Source organism: Zea mays, chromosome 1, assembly GCF_902167145.1.
Source record: "Zea mays cultivar B73 chromosome 1, Zm-B73-REFERENCE-NAM-5.0, whole genome shotgun sequence".
Classification (NCBI taxonomy): Eukaryota; Viridiplantae; Streptophyta; class Magnoliopsida; order Poales; family Poaceae; genus Zea; species Zea mays.
Window position 1 is genome coordinate 76,373,802 of NC_050096.1, and position 21,748 is coordinate 76,395,549.

The 21,748-nt window shown below is 41.9% G+C and overlaps 1 protein-coding gene across 1 annotated transcript; it reads left to right on the forward strand.

Moving 5' to 3' along the window:
- Positions 1-7,151: 7,151 nt before the first annotated feature.
- Positions 7,152-13,458, forward strand: LOC100283616 (uncharacterized). The gene is made up of 3 exons (NM_001156517.2): positions 7,152-7,470; positions 8,696-8,984; positions 12,832-13,458. The coding sequence occupies exons 2-3, from the start codon at positions 8,730-8,732 to the stop codon at positions 13,108-13,110; spliced, it is 534 nt and encodes a 177-aa protein (NP_001149989.1). The 5' UTR covers positions 7,152-7,470; positions 8,696-8,729; the 3' UTR covers positions 13,111-13,458.
- The last annotated feature ends 8,290 nt before the right edge of the window (positions 13,459-21,748 follow it).

Sequence of the window (21,748 nt, forward strand, 5' to 3'; positions counted from 1 at the left end):
CGAGCAAATTTAAATTTTTTATTTTCTAGTTCATGCTCGACAATTTTAGCATCTAGTTTAGCTATATGATCATTTTGTTGTTTAATCATAGCAATGTGATCATGGATAGCATCAACATTAATGTCTCTACATCTAGTACAAATAGTAACATGATCAACACTAGATGTAGAGGGTTTGCAAGCATTTAATTCATCAATCTTAGCATGTAACATTGCATTTTCATTTCTAAGATTGGAAATAGAAACATTGCAAATATTTAAATCTTTAGCCTTAGAAATTAATTTATCATTGTCAATCTTAAGGCTAGAAATTGATTCATTCAACTTGTCAATCTTAGCAATCAAACTAGCATTATCATTTTTAAGGTTGACAAGACAATCATCACAAACATTTGATTTCTCAACCTTAGCAATTAATTTGGCATTTTCAATTCTAAGGTTAGAGATAGTGTCATGGCAAATGCTAAGCTCACTAGTTAATTTTTCACATTTCTCTACTTCCTAAGCATAGGCATTTTTTTACTTTAACATGCTTTTTGTTTTCCTTAATAAGGAATTCCTCTTGGCTATCCAAGAGTTCATCCTTCTCATGAATAGCACCTATCAATTCATTTAATTTTTCCTTTTGTTGCATGTTTAGGTTTGCAAAAAGAGCAAGCAAATTATCTTCATCATCACTAGAACTATCCTCATCACTAGATGTTGTATATTTAGTGGAGGCTCTAGATTTTACCTTCTTCTTTTTGTCGTCCTTTGCCATGAGGCACTTATGGCCGACGTTGGGGAAGAGGAGGCCTTTGGTGATGACGATGTTGGCGGCGTCCTTGTCGGAGGAGGAGTCAGTGAAGCTCTCATCGGAGTCTCATTCCCGACACACGTGGGCATCGCCTCCCTTCTTCTTGTAGTACTTCTTCTTCTCCTTCCTTCTTCCCTTCTTGTCGTCGCCCCTGTCACTATCACTTGATAATGGACATTTAGCAATGAAATGACTGGGCTTACCACACTTATAGCAAACCTTCTTGGAACAGGGTTTATAGTCTCTCCCCTTCCTTTGTTTGAGGATTTGGCGAAAGCTTTTGATGATTAGCGCCATCTCCTCATTGTCGAGCTTGGAGGCGTCGATGGGGAGCCTACTTGATGTAGACTCTTCTTTCTTCTCCTCCGTCGCTTTGAATGCGACGGGTTGCACCTCAGGTGTGGAGGTGACGCCACACTCGATGATTTGTTTGGAGCCTTTGATCATCAATTCAAAGCTCACAAACTTTCCTATAACCTCCTCAGGAGACATTAGCTTGTATCTAGGATCACCACGAATTAATTGAACTTGTGTAGGATTAAGAAAAACAAGTGATCTTAGAATAACCTTGACCATTTCATGGCCATCCCATTTTGTGCTCACGAGGTTGCGCACTTGATTCACCAAGGTCTTGAGCCGGTTGTATATGGCTTGTGGCTCATCTCCTTGGTTGAGGACGAACCGACCGAGCTCCCCCTCGATCGTCTCCCCCTTGGTGATTTTTGTCACCTCTTCCCCTTCGTGCGTGGTCTTGAGCACATCCCAAATCTCTTTGGCACTCTTCAACCCTTGCACCTTATTATACTCCTCTCAACTTAGAGAGGCGAGGAGTATAGTAGTGGCTTGGGAGTTGAAGTGCCAGATTTGGGCAACTTCGTCCGAATCATATCCTTCATCCCCTACGGATGGTACCTGCGCTCCAAACTCAGTAATGTCCCAAATGCTAGAGTGGAGTGAGGTTAGGTGATGCCTCATTTTATCACTCCACATACAATAATCTTCACCGTCAAAAACCGGTGGTTTGCCTAATGGGACGGAAAGTAATGGAGTACATTTAGAAATGTGAGGGTAGTGTAAGGGGATCTTACTAAACTTCATGCGCTCATGGCGCTTAGAAGTGATGGACGGCGTGTCGGAGCCGGAGGTGGATGGCAACGAGGAATCGGTCTTGTAGTAGACCACCTTCTTCATCTTCTTTTTCTTGTCGCCACTTCGATGCGACTTGGTGTGTGAAGGGGCTCCCTTCATTTTGTTGCCGGCTCCCCCGATGGAGCCTTCCCGTGGCTTGTAGACTTGTCACCGCCGGTCACGATCTCCTTCTTGGCGTGTTCTCCTGACATCACTTCGAGTTGTTAGACTCTAATGAAGTACCGACTCTGATACCAATTGAAAGTCGCCTAGAGGGGGTGGATAGGTGGAAACTAAAATTTACAAACTTTAAACACAACTACAAGCCGGGGTTAGCATTAGAAATAAAGTCGAGTCCAAAAGAGAGGGCGAAAACAAATCAACCAAAGAAATAGAGCGGATGAAACAGTGATTTGTTTTACCGAGGTTCGGTTATTGCAAACCTACTCCCCGTTGAGGTGGTCACAAAGACCGGGTCTCTTTCAACCCTTTCCCTCTCTCAAACGGTCACCTAGATCGAGTGCACTTTTCTCCTCAATCAAATGGGTCACTTAGACCCCACAAGGACCACCACACAATTGGTGCCTCTTGCTTTGATTACAAATGTCTTGGGAACAAGAATGGGGAAGAAGAAAAGCGATCCAAGCGACAAGAACTCAAATGAACACGAAAATCTCTCTCTCACTAGTCACTAGGTGTTTGGAGTGATTTTGGACTTGGGAGAGGATTTGATCTCTTGTTTGTGTCTTGGAGTGAAGTCTAGAGCTCTTGTATTGAATGCACTATTGCTGAAAACTTGGATGCCTTGAATGGTGGTGGTTGGGGGGTATTTATAGCCCCAACCACCAAAACAGCTGTTGGGGAGGGCTGCTGTCGATGGGCACACTGGACAATCCGGTGCACCACCGGACACTGTCCGGTGCACCAGCCACGTCACCTAACCGTTAGGGTTCTGACGGTTTCGACCGTTGGAGCTCTGACAGCCTGGGCCACCAGACAGTCTGGTGTCGCACCGGATAGTCACTGTTCACTGTCCGGTGCGCCTTCTAGCGCTGCTCTGACTCTGCGCGAACTGTCCGCGCACTGTTCACCTGTCAGTCGACCGTTGCGCTGGCGAGCCGTTGCTCCGCTGGCACACCGGACAGTCCGATGAATTATAGCGGAGCGCGGCCTCAGAAACCTGAAGGTGAAGAGTTTGAAGTCGATCCACCCTGGTGCACCGGACACTGTCCGGTGGTGCACCGGACAGTCCGATGCGCCAGACCAGGGTTCTCTTTGGTTTCTTTTGCTCCTTTCTTTTGAACCCTAACTTTAATCTTTTTATTGGTTTGTGCTGAACCTTTGGCACCTATAGAACATATAATCTAGAGCAAACTAGTTAGTCCAATTATTTGTGTTGGGCATTTCAACCACCAAAATCATTTAGGAAAAGGTTTGACCCTATTTCCCTTTCACCCATCTAGAGACATGCATCTATCTAAAGAGGAATCCTAGAGATAAGGTGCAAAGCTCTATGAGGTTCACATATAGTAGCAAACAAGGACAAGTGTCAGTTGAGAAGTATGTTTTCGACCAAGATGTGGCGAGAAAGGCCCTTGCAGAAATGGTTGTTTTACATGAATATCCATTGTCCATTGTGGATCATGTTGGTTTTAGAAGGTACTCAAGTGCTGCTGGAATGTTGCTGTAATTTTAGTGGGTGGGCGGGTAACGGATACCCGGTGGGTACGGGTACGAATATAGATCCGTACCCATGAGTGTAAATGAGTATGGGTATGGATTGAGTTTTACCTCGCGGGTATTGATACGTGAAACATATATCCGCATTCTACCTGCCCGATTGCCATCCCTAGACTTACCCGAGTTTGGTAGACCAACAACAAATTGAGTTTTTTGCATGGACTTTTCTTAGCTAACATGCTAATCAATGTTCTAATGCCTTGGAATATGCCGAATTTAGAATTTAGCAAAAGAAGGGATGATATCAAGGCACATATCAACATAAATATTGAGTGATCCTTCCATGACATTGAAACATAATGGGAACTTGTTGCACCACCGATAAAGAATCACAAAATGCTTCAACATGTTTTATCTCTATGGATTGTAATATTTATAAGCTAAAAGGAGACATTTACATTTGACTTGAATGTTGGTGCAAGTGTAATTTAATCAGTTTGATGCTTGAAACAACATGTCTGCTAGAAATAATGATTATGCCCAATCATTGGCCTTCTTTGAAAGCAGATTAACCGAAGCAAGGCTTCCATAGGGTTTACATCAGGTAATTGATCTCATCTACTAAACCATTTCCATGCTCAACATTGAAATCAATGAGGATGTGACCTTTTAGTGATTTCAAAAGACAAATCACACCAAGTTAATGTGTATACCCATTCATGAATCCTTTTGCTAAAGATCGACCGATGTAACATATGCTTATTAGCATCAGCATAGCAAACCACCCATGTGTTAGCTAGATAGCAAGTAATGTCTTAACTTACTTGGCATGGTATGGTGTGGCGAATTAGTGGTCGCAGTGCAGCCTTGCTATGTTTTTCCACTCACATTAGATAGAAGCTGAACAAGCTATTGTTATGATGAGAGTTTCAGAATTTATTTAGAAGCTAAACAAATTGTTGTTACACTGAAAGTTTTTGAATTAATTTAGAGATATTCATTCAGAGATATACATAGGAGTTTTAGAAGTTTCAAAAGCTGCTCGGGTGAGGGAATGACCGTCAAATTTTTGGGTGTCATTGACGTAACTACTCAACCTCTTCCTCCATCGATCAAGACGGTTGCATCTCCTTTCTAGTGCACCACTCTATTATTCGGTACCACTAAGTTTCTGCACTGCATCGTTCAGAACAACTACATCAATCGATAGTATATCAGCTCTAATGTATGGTTCTTGTTTCCAATAGTTCTCAATTGTGTTCCTCTCTACTATTTTCATAGTAAACATGCTAAGTTCACACATGCACCTTTATATTGTCACCAATAAATGTATTTCATTTTTCTAGGTTAAAATACAACTTAAAATACCTAACTATTTAACTTAATGTATGTCTATATGTATTAAAAAAGTTTGCGTTTAACAAAATATAGAGTTTGACTCCAAGATATATTAAATTATATGTGTGATTTGAAATTATGAGCTATGCTTATATGACTTAGAACAACTTACATCTAGCAATAAAAAATAACGCTACTTCTTTAAAGCACGAGTTTTGTACGTCATATGTCATACGTTATGCGTGGAGCGCATAGTGTAGATTTGTTTTTCGTCCGCACGTTTGGTCTAACAACCAGACCCTTACGTCCTAGATGGGCCGTGAGAAAACACCAAAGCCCAATATAACATGAAGCCACACGTAGCGTAGCACTTCTAGATAGTACCATCTCACTAACTGAAGGAGGACGAACGACCAAGCGAGCTATAAAAAGAGGCATGTATCATTTTTAACTCATACCTTTCTCGATCTTTTGGTTAAGATAAAGTACAATATTTGTTGTTAAATATATGTTATGTACTATATGTTCACTTTAATTTTAAATTTATTTTCGGTAAGGAGGGTGCACTTTAACTTTAAATTTATTTTTTGTGGAAAGAGTCTATCATCAATATAATTGTTGTACCCAACACTTGAGCATTGTACTATTCTCTACTATACTTAAAGCACCAGTTTCAACGGTCGTCCTGCGTCATATTTTTACAAAAAAAGACCTATATTTTTTTCCAAATCAATTCAGCGTAAAATGTTAAAAATCGGTGAAGGAGGTGAGGTTTTAACCCACACACTGATGGAAAAGGGTGGGATACAATGGACAAAGCTGTCTAACCAGTAGAACACTATGCTCAAATATTTATAATATTGAATATAAATTGTATATATGTATATATGATTTTTTGTAAAACAAAAAAATAATTGTATCGGGCCGGGCTAGCACTACGGGCCGAGGTTACGGCCTAAGCACCGCACGACGCTCGTGACGGGTTGGCCCAGACACTATTAAATGGGTCGTACCTTGGGACGGCTCGCCAGACATGGCCCATTTGGCCATCTATACATCCGCACGATAATGACGATCCTCGCCTCAGTTGCCACCACCTGTTCGCCATTCTACTTCTTTTCTCTCTCCCCTCATGCCTTCACCTCCGCGCCACCCCATTCTCGGCAGAGGGCGTAGGAGCAGGTGTTTCCTCCCCGTATTCGTCCGACACCAGCCCCGACACTGACTTGCGCAGTGGCTATTGCATGTCCACGAGGATGTTTCACATCATACACACACCATCGTTTTCGCCGTCGTCGGACGTCCCGTTCGTCTTCCTGGCCTTCGTCCTGTTCTTCCTCCCCAACCTGCTGCCCCCGCCCACGGTCGCAGTCGCGAGCCGACCGATGATCATCGACGCGGGTACGGGGCGAGTTGGTCATGCTCCTAACCTTTTTCCGTGTGTGTCGTCGAGGAGGATATGGTGGCGCCTGCCACACTTAGGTTATCTTGGCGACGAGGAGTCCAGGTCTGAGATATTGGACAACTAAGTTCCGTAGCGTGGCAGCAATCGACATATGCTACAGAGTTGGTGGTGGTGTTGTGTCACTTCGGCGGATTCAGGGCTGACAAGATACTCGCATTCTCTCGCCCTTCTCGAACTGACGCCTGGTGCGGGTACCTCTCGGTTTGGAGCTGCTCCGGCTTGGCTTCTTTCTCCGCTTGCGTGCTCTCTCCCTATATATCTAGCAGTATACTACCTTTGTCGCCTCTAGATGCCCAGGTCTTTGTCGTGTCCTTCTCCGGCAATAAACAGGTATGCCCGCCTCTTCCTTTCCACTCGTGCTCTACGAAACCTTGGAAGTGGGGAAGGCGAGAGATATGGGGGTTTCTAATTTGCTGCCTATGGTACATGTGCGTTAATAAAAAACATTATGCGAAGAACGGAGACAATTAATAAAAAATCTTGAGATCTTTTTGGTGGATAATTTACATGATTATTTTGTGAGCCGTCGAAACGCATAGTTAACCAACTAGTATTTATTAATGGAGTTCTATTTAGCGAACGCATTTGCTAAGTATAGAATTCAATATTGTGTTGTATTTCATTCGTTATAGCCCACCAGTAGGAAAAAAAGGTCCTTAGGCCTGTTTGATTGTGCCTTCACTGGAGCTGCGTGGCCCAGATAACAATCCCAGGCGACAAATTTTGGGTTTCTGGGAGGCCACCCGACACCCTTCCTCTCGTCGCCCACGGCCCACCTCACAGTCACGGACGCCTTCGCGGTGAGCCGCGACGGCTCCCTAACGTAAACGCCGGCGGCGCGCGCGGAAAGCTGCACGGCAGCACGGGCGCGGCCTCGTCTCCGCGCCTGGGCTGCAAGGGCGGCGGCTCGGCGCGGTGGGAGGCGGGGGGCGGCCATCCGGTCAGGTCCAGCCCAGGACTCCAGGTGACCAGGTCGGCAGGTCCGCGCTCCGCAACGGTTCTGGCGTTCTGCGGCTGAGTACAGACGACAGAGGAATTGGGGATTTACATTAGCGATTTACAAGGTGCGTTGTTCACTTGTTCTGTTGTTTATGCAGATGCAATTTGCAACTAGAAGTTTAGAACCTATAGATTCGTTTTTTCCCCTTCTGTGGGAGTGGGAATACCCAAGGTTAAAATCCTGGCTCTGCACTGTGTGCTCTGTGCCCTTGTCTGTATGATAAATGAATTTGGAGACAAGGACAAGTGTTCAGTGCACGAGCTATGTGAGGAATGCGTTCAACTCGTAGACATTTGCTGTCTATTTAGGAAATTATAGTTGAACAATAGATTTGGACACTACTAAAGTGGAACGGATTTGGCTCTGACTGGTTCATTAAATATAATATAGTACGTGCATTCTGTTCTTCCCTTTATTACTTTATATAATTCGGTTCGTGTGTTCAGAGGTTTTGGAAACTATAATGCCTAAGTACATCAAGTTCTACTTATAATCTAGTGGCTAGATTTTTCATTACAGTTAATATGCCTTATACCATTGATCCAGTGAACTAGTCGAATGCTGTTTATTTCCCTTTTTGTGTACCTCGAATATATGATCTGTGTATTGGGCTGTTTCATAAACATGTAGCTGATAGCACTAATATTTGATTGATATCTGTGTTAAATTACTGTGTATCTAAAATCACTCATCATTCTAAAAATAAGGCCATGGCAGAATGAGTGTGGATGTACACTGGCTCCCTCTAATGATTTGATAGAAAACACTGGTTGGTTGGTTTTGCAATTAGTTTGTCTAGGCCAAAACCCAATCAGCTCCATGAGCTGAGGTTGAATGTGTGGAAGAATAGCCGTGGGCAGCATGGGCCTAACTTCTTTGATTGGTTCACAAAACAAGTAATGTTTCTGCATACTCTTAATTTCGCGTTAACTTAATGTAGCAATCTGAATACTCCTAAAGCAACCTGTCATTACTGCTATGAACTTTTCAGTGCTTGCAGATTTCTTGATAAAATGATGCTTCAAATATCATTTGGTTTTTGCAACATGGTGACCAGCTAACGGGGTTTTGATGTAAATGGGTATAGATTTTGTTCAGAGGAGCATTAGAGACTGAAATATAGGCTAACCATGGTTAATAGCGGTGTTTGTGTACTTTGTATTGATGAAAACGACATGAGTTTCCACTACAACCAGCTCCTCCCCACTGCCATAGCAACTTGAAGTCTGAAATCTGAATGTGTATATAAACACTAAAATTCATATCCATTATCATTTATTCATGTGCAGGCAACTTGGAAGACAAGCAGGGTTTCATCCCGCAATGTCAGCTCCCAACAGCGATAGCAACATGCAGCAGCTAGTCCCTATAGCACCACCAGGAAAGGCTTCTGGTGGTGACAGTGAGAAGGGGCTGGTTGTGGTGGATCTTGCAGGTAAGAGATCAGGAGGTGTAAAACTACGAGAGGATGAGGAAGACCTGGAGGTGAAGCTCAGGCGCATCATGGAGAATGTCCCTGTGCGTGTCAGTAACACATCAGGGTCCTCTGCTGGCTCTGGCTCTGGTGATTTCCACCAGGTACTCCCCTTCTCTCCGTTCATATGTGTGTGGATACACCAGTTTGGACTTCCTGTGAAGATCTTGGTTTGATGAAAAATTTGCTTGTTCCATTTGATTTTTTTTCGGTTGCAGTAATCATCCCTTGCTTTATAGAAGCTATGATGTGATTTATTTGTCAATTAACACCCGGATGAATTATATTGCTAGGAATGAAAAATGTTGATTTTATTTACCCTCACTTAAAATTAGCTGATTAAACTACTTAACCCTTTTGTTACAAAATTCAATCTCAGCAAATACCTAGGCAGTAAAGACTTACAATCATGTTGTTGGGATGTTGAAAAATACTGATGCTTTACATGCATGGCTATGCTCATATAACATGGCTTTACTTTTTCCCCTGATTCTAAAGATTGTAGGTCACTAGGTTGTCTAATTATAAGGGTATATATTCAGCATTACTATGAAAAATGAAGAGAATGTCGTATTTTGACTTCAATCATTGGACCAATCAGTTGGGCCTTATAATGCTGATAAAAATGTGTTTTTGTTCTGGGAGGAATAACCAAGGTTGATTGGGAAAATGATTAGATGAAAGGCAAGGTGGATACTTGTGGACACTCGGTTTGCCTTTTCAAGTTTTAATATGTCAAAATATCCACAAGACTAGAATTTCACCTGGAAAAGATTTAGTGTTTTCACGGTGCTTTGTGCTTACAGCTATTTCCTGTAAATTTTGAACCTGAATAGAATTAATTAATATTAGTGTCAAGGTAAACAGAAGACTACATCTATAATTCCTCCTGGAAATGATTTTGTAATTCCACATGTGCTATGAGCATTAAGGGCATTTCCTGTATATTTGGGTCATGAAATGAGTTAAGTTACAGTAATTGAATTAACCAACTAGTCGTTCATCTGGGCCTCAAGCTGCTATTTTCTCAGGAAAAAACATAGCAATCTCCCTTGGTTGTATATACTGTATGTCTGTAACATTGTGAGGACGATTGTGGTTACTATAATTTGCTAATTTCAGTAAGGTTTTGCTGTTTATAGCTCCAAAAATATATGCTTTGAACTCGCTTTTGTATGGAAAGGACTAAATGCTTCTGATCAATTAATGCTTAAATGTTCTATCATAACTGATGCTGTATTTAGCTTTACTTTGAGCAAAAACATCCTGTCAAAATGTTGAAGCCTTGCTGTTGACAACTAGCTCCACATGTTCTCTTTTCTTTTCCTGTGAAAACAGAGATTTGCGCTTTCGTTTCATAAGACGAGATAGCTGCATATGTTGGTCGTTAAAGTAGCACAGATTATCTGTTTGATATATGTCTTTCAAAAGAAGGGTCCTGATGATTCTTGAATGATTAACAGAGTTTTTTGTCTACAGTACCAAAATCTATTCAAAAATAATATTTTAGCTAATATTACAAGCAATGATGAATGATCCATGTAGAGTATGTGTCAATTCTTGGTTCACATGATTGTTGTAGTGTGACTGGACTGCTATCCATTGAATGCAAACCTGCTATTGTATGAGGTTTTGATTGAGCATCTGTTGTCAGCTTTATTCAACATAAAACCTTGGTACCTTCCATATATGAATGTACTCGTTGGTGGGTAGCTTCCAGTATTTTAAATAGGCACTCCCTCAAATTATAGTTCACATTGGTTTAGAAAAAAATATTAGCATATACAAGTTCAAATAAATGCTATCAAATCATTTTTCATGGAGAATGTAATGAAACTAATTTGATGATATTGGCGCATTTTCCTATAAATTTGGCCAAAGAGTAATTTGACTTACGGGCCGTTTGAATCTATTCATTTTGGAGGAATTGCAATTTTCTTAATAAAGTAGTCTATTTGGCTTGGAATTTGACATTCCACCACTTTCCAAAGCTTAGATATAAGCCTATATCAAATTAATGAGGTGGAGTATGGGAAATGATTTTATCTATCAACATAATATGTTTCTACTCTATAACTTATAAAACACTCTTCGCCTTACTCATCTTTAGTAAAAATGTAGCACATAAATATCTCCCACATATTGCTAATAACATTATACAAATATATTTCACATAAAATCATATTAGCTTAATTGATCTTTGCCTAAATTGTTATTATTAGAATGAAATTCAATTTTAACGACCCTAACCCTAATGGGCCGACAACCCAACAGTGATGCCTGATGCCAACCCACACACAGAGAACACACATTTACTCCTTCCCGACTTTCATCTACTAGAACTACATCGTCAGCGAAAAGCATACACCAAGGGATATCTCCTTGTATATCTATCGTGACCTCATCTATCACTAAGTCAAATAGATAAGGGCTCAAAGCTGAACCTTGATGTAGTCCTATATTAATCGGGAAAACATTTGTATCACCATCAGTTGTTCGTACGCTAGTCACAAACTTGTCATACATGTCCTTGATGAGCGTAACATATTCTGTTGGGACTTTATGCTTATCCAATGCCCACCACATGAGATTCCTAGGTATTTTATCATAGGTCTTTTCCAAGTCGATAAAAACCATGTGCAAGTCCTTCTTCTGCTCCTTATATCGCTCAATGACCTGTTTTATTAAGAAAATTGCTTTCATGGTTGACCTTCTAAACATGAATCCAAATTGGTTCATGATGATATACGTCATTTCTCTCAGTCGATGCTCACTAACTCTCTCCCATAGCTTCATAGTGTGGCTCATGAGCTTAATCCCTCGATAGTTGGTACAACTTTGAATATCTCCCTTGTTCTTGAAGATTGGTACTAATATACTCCACTCATCGATCATCTTGTTTGATCGAAAAATATGGTCGAACAACTTGCTTAGCTAAACGATAGCAATATCCCCAAGGCATTTTCACATCTCTATTGGGATACCATCCGGGCCCATCGCCTTGCCCCCTTCCATCCTATTTAAAGCTTTTTTGACCTCTAATTCTTGGATCCTACGTATAAAGCATCAATTTAAATCATCAAAGGAGTCATCCAATTGGGTGTCCATAGTCTCATTCTCACCATTGAAAAAATTGTCAAAATTCCTCTGCCACCTCTTATTTTATTTAATTGCGCTAACCAAGATTCAAACTCGAGACCTTTGGCTCTGATATCATATTAATTTGCATGCGCCAATTAGTTCAGCCCAAACTTAAACCGATAGAAAGAGATGAGCAATTCACTCGTATTATATTCTAACATATATAACATCTTTACCATTGAACAAAAGTTTTATTGTGATTATGTGTTGTTGAATTGAATTTGTAGTACTTTCGCTGGTCTTGTATAGACTATAATTTGTTTATGACATATGGACACTGTCCACAATGTTGACACTTCGACTAGCAATTTCTAAAAGGATGGTAATTTGAACAAAAATAATTCAATAGTATGGAAGCACTTTCATGATGGATATAGTAACATCAATCTTATGTTACTGATGAATGTGTGTTTTGTTTTATACATTATTAATGGTCACAGGTAAAAAGACTTAACCAACAGGAATTCTAAAACAACTTTTCTGTTAGATGCTGAATAACCTCATGGTCGTATTGGCATATGCTGAGTAATGTCATGGTCATATTGGCATATGCTAAATAATGTCATGGTTCATAAATCATGTACTCCTAACTCCTAAGTTACGTATCAGGAATCATTAAACTTACAGCCATGTCGTACTCTAGAAAATTCTTTACACATGTATTCCAAACAATCTTGTTTATTGAATCTTGTAATATGATTCTAGATTGATATTCCAATTTAATAAATTACTCATTTAGTGTTTTGAGGCATGATAATTAGTATGAAAATATTCTGATCTGTAACTATGTAAGCACTCTTCGTTTTACAGTATCGGCAAATGAGGAGGAGAGAGCAGGACCGGCTAGCTCGAATGGATGCTGACTACCAGAAGAGAAAGAAGATGGCTGAGTTCGAACTGCGGAGGGAGGAGAGGATGAAAGCAGCTGAGGAGCGGACAGCCAAGAAGCGCCTGAAACGGCAAAAGAAGAAGCAGCGTAAGAAAGAGAAGAGAGCTAAAACGGGTAATAACGGTGGTGATGAACCTAACAGAGTGGAGTCTTCTGATGACGATCACGGTTCGGATGACGATGATGAGTCCAAGCAATGACACGTCAGTTGCATCTGAAGATGATTTCGGACACTGGTTGTCTGGGCATTGAACTAACGTCTGTATGGCCGTTGTAACAGGTTACAGGCCGAATCTGGTGCTCTATCTGTAAGAGGACGTGATATTTTGAGCAGAGAATGATAGCACTAGATAATTTCATGTTAGTGTTCATCATTAAGGTCTTATTCGTTTACACAAATTCAGCTCTACATTAGCATGGATTGATGTGAGGTATGGATTTATCTAATCTAAACCTAGATTAAATCTATGATGTGATTCCATACCTTGTAACCGAACAAGTCCTAAGAGAGCTAGAATCATATCGTGTGCCTGCGCGCTTAGTGGGAATTACATATGATTTAAGAGTGTAATTATACGACGTATTGACAAACCATTACAAATTAATGTTAGTATAAACGGCGCACTTGATATCACGGTTGAATTTTAGTAGGCAGAGAGTATGCCGATGTGAAATTTGCATCTTAGTGGATAATGCGGGCATGTGGCATGTTGGTGCTGATATAACTTAATAAATAGATAAGTGTCATTAATTGTTAAAAGGGAAATGGTTTCAACATTTTCTATAATCGATTTTGGTGTTTAACGTTCATCGCAAACCATGTGCACTAGCTAGTTTGCCTAGTTGATATTTTTTCAGGTGCATAAAGTTCACATACACATATAAAGAAATTGATCTTGGGGGCAATTCTACAAGTTTGGAGCAAATCAGACTTGCTGCAGCCAGTGACGCACCAGACAGTGTCCGGTGCGCTGGCTGGAGCCCTCCGTGAACCGGCTGCTCTCGGGTTTTCTCAGCGCTCGTCCACTAAAAATCACTGGACTCTCCGGTGATACCACGGAGAAACGGTCAACTTCGCCAACGGTCGACTGCTCCGCAGTCTGACCGTCAGAGGTCAGAAGACAGTCTGCAATGTCAGATCACACCAAACTGTCGGGTGCACCAAAAGGACAGAAGTTTTCAACGGCCAACAACTCCAAACCTCAACGGTCGGCTGACGTGGCACTCACCGGACAGTGAACAGTGGAGTGAGGTGTGCCCATCGACAGAGCAGTCAGCCAATGACTAGAATAGTGGTTGGGGCTATAAATATCCCCCAACCACCAGCATTCAAGCCATCCAAGCATCTCACTCTCTTCATTCAATACAAGAGCAAAGAATACACACCAAAAGACACATTCAAAGCCATTTGATCCTCTCCAAGTTCCATAATCAAGTCAAGTGATCAAAAGTGTTTAGTGACTTGAGAGAGAGAGTGATTTGTGTTCTTTTGTTGCTCTTGTTGCTTGGTTGCTTTCTTCATCTCTCTCTAATCTTTCCAAGTGATTTGTAAAGCTAGCAAGAGACACCTAATTGTGTGGTGATCCTTGCGGAGACTTAGTGATCCGTGAGATTAAGAAGAAGCACTCGACCGGTCAAAGTGACCGATTGAGAGAGGAAAGGGTTGAAATAGACCCGACCTTTATGGCCTCCTCAACGGGAAGTAGGTTTCTTGGAACCGAACCTCGGGAAACAAATCATCGTGTCCACTTGTGTTGATCTTCACCATTCGATTTGTTTCTCCCCTCTCCTCTCTCTCTAAGGTTCTCTTGCTCACATTGTTTTGAGTTCGCTCCCAAAGTTATTCGTATTGATTGAGCAACTCATAGCAAGAACTATCTTCCGCACTCCTAATTAAATATTATTTATTTCTAACCCTAACCCCGGGTGAAGTGCGTGTTCAAAGTTTATAATTTTCAGGTTTCGTCTATTCACCCCCTTTAGGCGACTTTCAATTGTATCCGCTTGTAGTGGATGATATGGACACGTGGCTTGTTGATATGGATATAGCTTACATAGATAGATAAGTGTTATTATATGTGCTAGCATGCTGATGCCACTGCGGTAAACATAACTAAAGTATCCTTGAATATAATAGAGTTAATAGTTAGCTACTAAAATTAGCTGAAGACGACTTAAAAAAACTGGAGACACGAAATAATCCAACTAATAGTTTAACTAGACATCTAAACACTCCTAAGCTAATAGTTCAGCTAACTATTAGCTACACACTCAACTATCCATTAGCTATAGCTAAAATTAGTTAATAGTTAGCCAACTATTTATTAGTTAGCTAATTCTACTAATATTTTTTTAGCCAACTAACTGTTAGCTCTAGTGCATTCGAACGAGGCCTAAATCGATGAAAGTTTACATTTCTATCTTAACTTTTCTAATTAAGTTTACATTTGTATATTTACCTTTCTAGTTGAGTTTGCTAGACTAATGACACAATTTGAATTTAGTTGACATACCTCTTTTACAGTAAAAGCACGGTTGGATCTGGCGTCAAGTGCCTTGTGGCAAGCGCGTCCGCTGCGCTCGGTATTTGGTTTTAGTGTAGCCACATGATCGAATTATAAACTAATTAGAATTAATAGATACACCGTTTATTCATTATTTGTGTAATTAATTTTGTAATTAGACTACATTTAAACCAGTAAGTAGTAAACAATTGATGTAATGGGGCTAAAATTTAGCTCCCGTGACCAAAGCACCTAATTGTGTGCCTTGCTCTGCATCTCTCTGGCTCTAGACCTATGATCGAATAGACACAAAACCCTCTGTAGCATAGCTCAAACAAAGCGGTAGGCATGCCTAGCCTGAGCCTGCACCGAGACAGGCAGAGCGACTACCAAGACAAATGGCAATGGGTATCAGAAGCCCAATACATAATGGGTAAAAATTGTATTAGAGCATGTGTATGCCAAATTTTGATACCATGGATATTTTATTAGGTCATTTGTTATACACATCAGGTATGGTGAGTGTAGGTATTGTTGAGCATCATTTGTGGCATTACCATGACCAGACAGACGGTCTGGCCTACGGACGGTCCATCCTTAGGCACAGACAGTCCACGATTAGATCGGATCAGGCGGATTAACTCCTATCTTCATGCATCTTTATCCCTCTAAACTCGTGAGAGTTGTTGGAGGATGCCTAGGAACGCGTCCAAACCTCCTATATATTTGTAGGGGTACGTCCGATTAAAACACCAACAATCGAATCAAAATCAATATATCTTCTGTTCCTTTACTTTTGCCCTAGGAGTAGACAGTAACGTAGCCTTCTTCACCTCTCTTCGACTCTACGTCGTCTGGAGGAGTCTTTGGTGGCTTGCCGATCCCAAGATAAAACCTAGAATCTCTTCTCCCTTACGGGGTACCTCCCGGAAGCGAGATCCAGGTGCTGTTGGCGAATACCGCCGCTCCTGCGCACGTGCGGACCGTCCGGCCACCAGGCGCAGACCGTCTGGCTTCACCGCAGGGAAGACCCATCTCTGCGCCAGGTCGCGGACCGTTTGGCTCTAGGCCGCGGACCGTCTGCGCTGTCGTAGAGAGCATCGCCACTGGTACACCTCACAGTGATTGGCGCCAGATCGACGCCAACACACTTTTTTGGTGACTCCGCTGGGGACATCGCATGAAGATCTATCAAATCGACCCTCAATGGCCGGTTGAGAGGATACTTCAGATGTCTCTCCCAGCAACATCATCAAGTCGACTATGGAGACTCTGTCGGCTAAAGATCAGCAGGAGTTCGAGGAACACAAGGAGCAGCTGATCAAAGAAGCGCAAGCAAAATTCTTGCACAACTTCAAGGTGGACAGGAATCACAAGGTCGTCTGGTAGCGGACGACTGATCTGGCTTCGGTTCAACCGACTGCAGCTACCCCCAAGGTAAGTGAAATAAATGAAATCCAATCTCTTAGATCTTACATAGATAAGAAACAAGAACAAATATAACAAATCATATGTTGTATATCTTCTATATCTATGTTTTATACTATTTTTAACTCTCGTGGCAACGCACGTGCATATACCTAGTAATTGTATTAAAATAAATAGAAATTTTAAAAGCAAAAAAATGGAGTACGAATACCTTAGATAAGAATAAAATTATATTATTTTAGATTACATATTGTTCTAACGCCTCTAAAAAACAAACAACTCCATTGAGCATTTGTTGAAGCAAAATTTATGACGACAATGTTCAAATCAATATTTTTTGATATATCCTTCTCGATAGAATATGTAGCTAAGCCATTTAATCTTTCTTGACATAGTTGATCTCAAATATTTTTTCAAAAATTTCAAATTTGAGAGACTTCTTTTAGTTGAGGCAACAGGCGTCGATGACTCGACGTGAATTGTCAACACCATGCTATTCCTGTATGTACAGTCGAGGCATTGACTCTCCTCTCACGGTTATCCAGGTGATAGACCGAGCATGCATACCTAGTATTAGAAAAAAATAGTCAACTTCCAACTTTGTCGAGCTCTATTCACTCCCCTTGGAGCCAAGCCATGTCAGCTTTGCTCAAGCCAAGATGTATCAAGTGTTATCAAATCTGCCCCTCATCGAGATCTTGTGGTACGAGGTAGAATTGGCACCGACCACCCTTGTCTTGGCGTTAGGAACCTGGGGATGACAGTCACAGTAGGTATTGGGGAATATGTCGATGGACGCATAAGGTGGGTGTCACAAAGGAGAATAAGGGCAAGGGTGACTATGGCGGTGGCTGACAAGGGCGAGGCTGATGTGGTAGTGGCGGGTGGGGCATGGGCGATGCTGCGAGCCTATTGACATGCAGAAGATGGATAGAGATAGGTGAATAGCCTATAAAAATTTCTTACACAACTAATAATTACAACTAGAGCTAATTAAAAAAAGATATACAGAAGCGATTACTTGCTCTATTTTATGCAAGAATATTTCCCTAAACAAACTAATATCTTGTAAGGAATACATATGAGTACACAAGCTATGTTCTTAAAAATATAAATACAAAATATTAAAAACAAGTATTTATAATAGTAAGGATAGTATGGAGTGCAAACCACATGGGGCAAATGATGGCACAATATTTATCCCCAAGGTTCGATTGCTTGCTGGCATCCTATATCCGTGTTGTGGCAAGCGTACACTAGGTGATTCATGGGATTAATTTCTGCAACGAGCCGGTACTTCAACAAGCCACAATATCACTAGAGTTGGTCTTTGCAAATCTCCCATGGAGATGACAATAAGAACCCCTTAAAAATGTTGATCTAAGCTCTCGCAACAATCACCAAGGCTGCTCAACGATCTTCGCTGCCTCCAAGCCATCTAGGTGGCATCAACCACCAAGAGTAACAAGAATCCTACAACTCATTATGGTCACTAGTACCACTAGATGAAATCTCTCTATGCAAATCACTAGTGATCACTCTCAATACCATTTTGGATCAAACATTATCAGTAGATATGAGTGGGAGATATTTTTTTGGCTTAATAGAGATATATCATGTTAGGAATCTAGGATGTACTCCATAAGGCCTCGCAACCTCTATTTATAAGATCCAAAGGGCCATCTAGTCGTTGAAACCAACATAATGCTGATTGTGGGTCGTAAGACCATTCGATGCCCTAACATCGGATCAGATCGCTCGAGTTTGATGCCCTATGATGTTGTCACATGTACTAGCCATTTAAATGTTACCATTGTCACCAAAGGACTATATGACATTATAGTCTAGCATCTCAAGTTTGATGACTGTTGGATCAAACCACTTAAGGTCTGACGCTCTTCTAAAACAAACCTAAGAGCAACCACTAATCATCGGACTGGTCTGATGACCACCATTGAACCAAAGCATATGGTCTGATGTTCCTATTCCCAGTCACACATGTTGTTTGACAGTGGGACTACTCTAGTGAACAGTACCCATCCAGTCTGATGCCTCCATTTTTTCATCCATCGGACTAATGCATTTAGATTTGATGTTATTCAAGAACCAACTAAAGAGAAATTAGGACTATCAGACTAGCCCGACACCCTCCACTGGACAATAACAACATAGGGTCTGCAATCTCTCCGATCAAGCAATAGGGTTAGCCGTTAGATGGGTACTGTTCCGGTTTAATACCCATGTTAGTTAGGGTCCAACGTCTAGATTTAAACACATTTCTTCCAACCTTTGCATAGTTGGCTGCAGATGGACTACTAGTGGATTAATATAATGTCATGGTGATGTAATAAATACTTTTGTTATAACAAAGTACTATGTTTTAGTATAATCCAATGTATGACGTCATTGTACATGTTATTCTCGATCCTATTACATGTATAATGGATAGTCGGTTTTGTCCTTAAAACCGAGTGTGACAGAAGTGGTATCAGAGCCTTGCTAGCTACCGGACACGAGCCTAGAGTAGAACTGGCTATCAAAAAACCTTATTTTACTCTAACCTTGGTCTTTCCTCTATACCCAAAACTTCTTATGCTACTTTTACCAAATGGAAACTAAGGTGATATAGTATGGCTTTGTTTCTAGATGGCACATACCCGTTTGATGCTAGGAAGAGCATCAAAGGCTAAGTCGCATAAGCACTGGAATCTTCCCACCACCTTTACCCACTAAGGAGGGACCCTCTCACATCACCACCAAGGACAACCCTGAGGATGTATAGTTCAACTACTAGTTATTCAAATGGGAAGCTCAACTGAAGGTGTCATTTGAATCAGTGGATCCCAGAGTCATGATGCAAGACTAACAACTTTGAGTACTAGATCTCTAATGAGGATGACTCATTGGGAGGAACGAACACGTTCAATGACGACACCCTAAAGGACTACCAAGATCCTGATGAGAATGGAGGCGAGCTCGACGAGGACGAAGACCTCGATAAGCTGGTGGACATCGACAGACCTTGGACACTTGAGCGACTTATAACCAGAGTTCCTGATCCAAAGGCTCTTGTACTCGAGGTTCCCACATCAGCAGCTCCTACCTTAGCAGCTCTCGCTCTAGAGTTCCGCCCGCTAGAGGATCTGGTACCCGAGTACACGACCCCGATCATCTACGATGTCATCATACCCTCCGAGGTCTCATGTAGCGATATGGAGGACATACTCCATGACCTGCCACACTCCTGTACTTCAACAATGTGTGAACACCTCGCACGTGCCTAGGTCATCCGCTACAGGCAGCACATGCATCTAAAGCACCCCAGACATGTCTATAGGACCTTGGACTAACATCAATGGGACTTCCATTAATGTAGGGTGGGATAGGTGCTTGGCCTGGCCCCATTGAAAGCTATAATCCCCTCTCCCTTGGTATATAAAATAGAGAGGATGACCCCTTGCGTGGGGACTCCTAGATTCTTTTCTAGATTTCTTACACACTCCACGCATTCCACACTCAGGCTCTCACAACCACCCTTGTATTCGACACTTAGCGGTTTCCTCAAGCAATGCAAATCCACCCAACGAGGATGTAAGGTGTTATATTTCCGTGTCTTGAACCTCTCTAAGCCCTTGTCTCCCTTGCGGTGCTTATGTGTTTGTCGTGTTCATCTCCTGGTATCCAAACTGGGCCCAATCGGTCATGGTAGGTGATAGGACGATACACCAATATCCCCATCGAATCTGTATGCGGGTATACTCGTATCTTCGAATGTCACCCGACGATAATATCCAAGAACACCACCACACTAATATTGTGTTGCTATTTGCCATCTCCATCTTGGTTCCTCCTATTGTGTGTATAGGAATAGGGAGAGCAGGCCTCTAAAATCGGCATGGATTGCGAGTCTGTCTACTCGAGTGAAGACCGACAAACAAGTTTTTGGGAGCGTCTTCCCTACGGTTGCCTGTTTGTTCTTTTCCTGCTACTTCCGAACCAACTGTTCGACTTCCTGACCGACAGCTTGGCTTCTCGACCGTCTGCGGTGGTGATCAGCACCGCAAACTCGGTGCACGGCATGGAGCGGGACGACTACATTGACAAACACTTTGTCATCTAGCGGCGGTTTAATTTGGTGCATTTCAACATGCTACCGTTACGTCACGTCCTTTAATTCATGTAGTTAAAATTATAGTGATTAGCATCATATTTATGTTTTCATTGAGCTAAAATCACGCATGGACGTGTATGATATCACTAATATACTATTAATATTTTAAAATTAAATTAGTATATATATAAAATTGTCTAATATATATTCTAGCTAGGGGGAGGCAAAACTGTATTAATCGGTCGCCATGATCGTCCCAGACTCCCGCATAGAGCACGAGGTACTGACTTGTCACTATTGCAAGAACCATGCAGCTAGACTGGGACATATGGGTAGTTGAACTCACAGATTTTTATGGTGGATCGAAGCAGCTGGTAGGACCCGGCCGCCGGCCGGCATCGTGGCATATGAGCACAGAGCGGTGTCGGGAAGAAGAACCCAAGCGATAATGAGGGGCGAGAAAAACCCTAACGCAGGACCACTACGTGTGATGGCAGGAAGCGTCGTTTGCATGTGGCGTGTCTGGGTTTTTTTTTTCCCGGCCCATTCGATGGTACGCTAGCTAGCTTTCCCAGCTAACCAATCTTTCTGCATGCATGCATGCATTGCCATGCACGCACGCGCGCGCGCACGGGCACGGTGATCGGTGACACACCGTGGCCCCGACGTAGAATCTCCCTTTTCACGTCACGTGGCGAATCAGCACAAAGCTGCGTGCGCGTGCTTAATGTCACGCGTACCCTCCTCCCGTCGATGCATGGCTCGATGGATTGTATCGGTTTGAATAAGCAAGGC

What these genes read in the sequence shown, in the direction of transcription:
- LOC100283616 (NM_001156517.2), top strand. Translation starts at nt 8,730, where the DNA reads ATGTCAGCTCCCAACAGCGATAGCAACATGCAGCAGCTAGTCCCTATA. An exon ending in GCTCTGGTGATTTCCACCAG is followed by an intron (nt 8,985 to 12,831) that starts GTACTCCCCTTC and finishes TTCGTTTTACAG; the next exon opens with TATCGGCAAATGAGGAGGAG.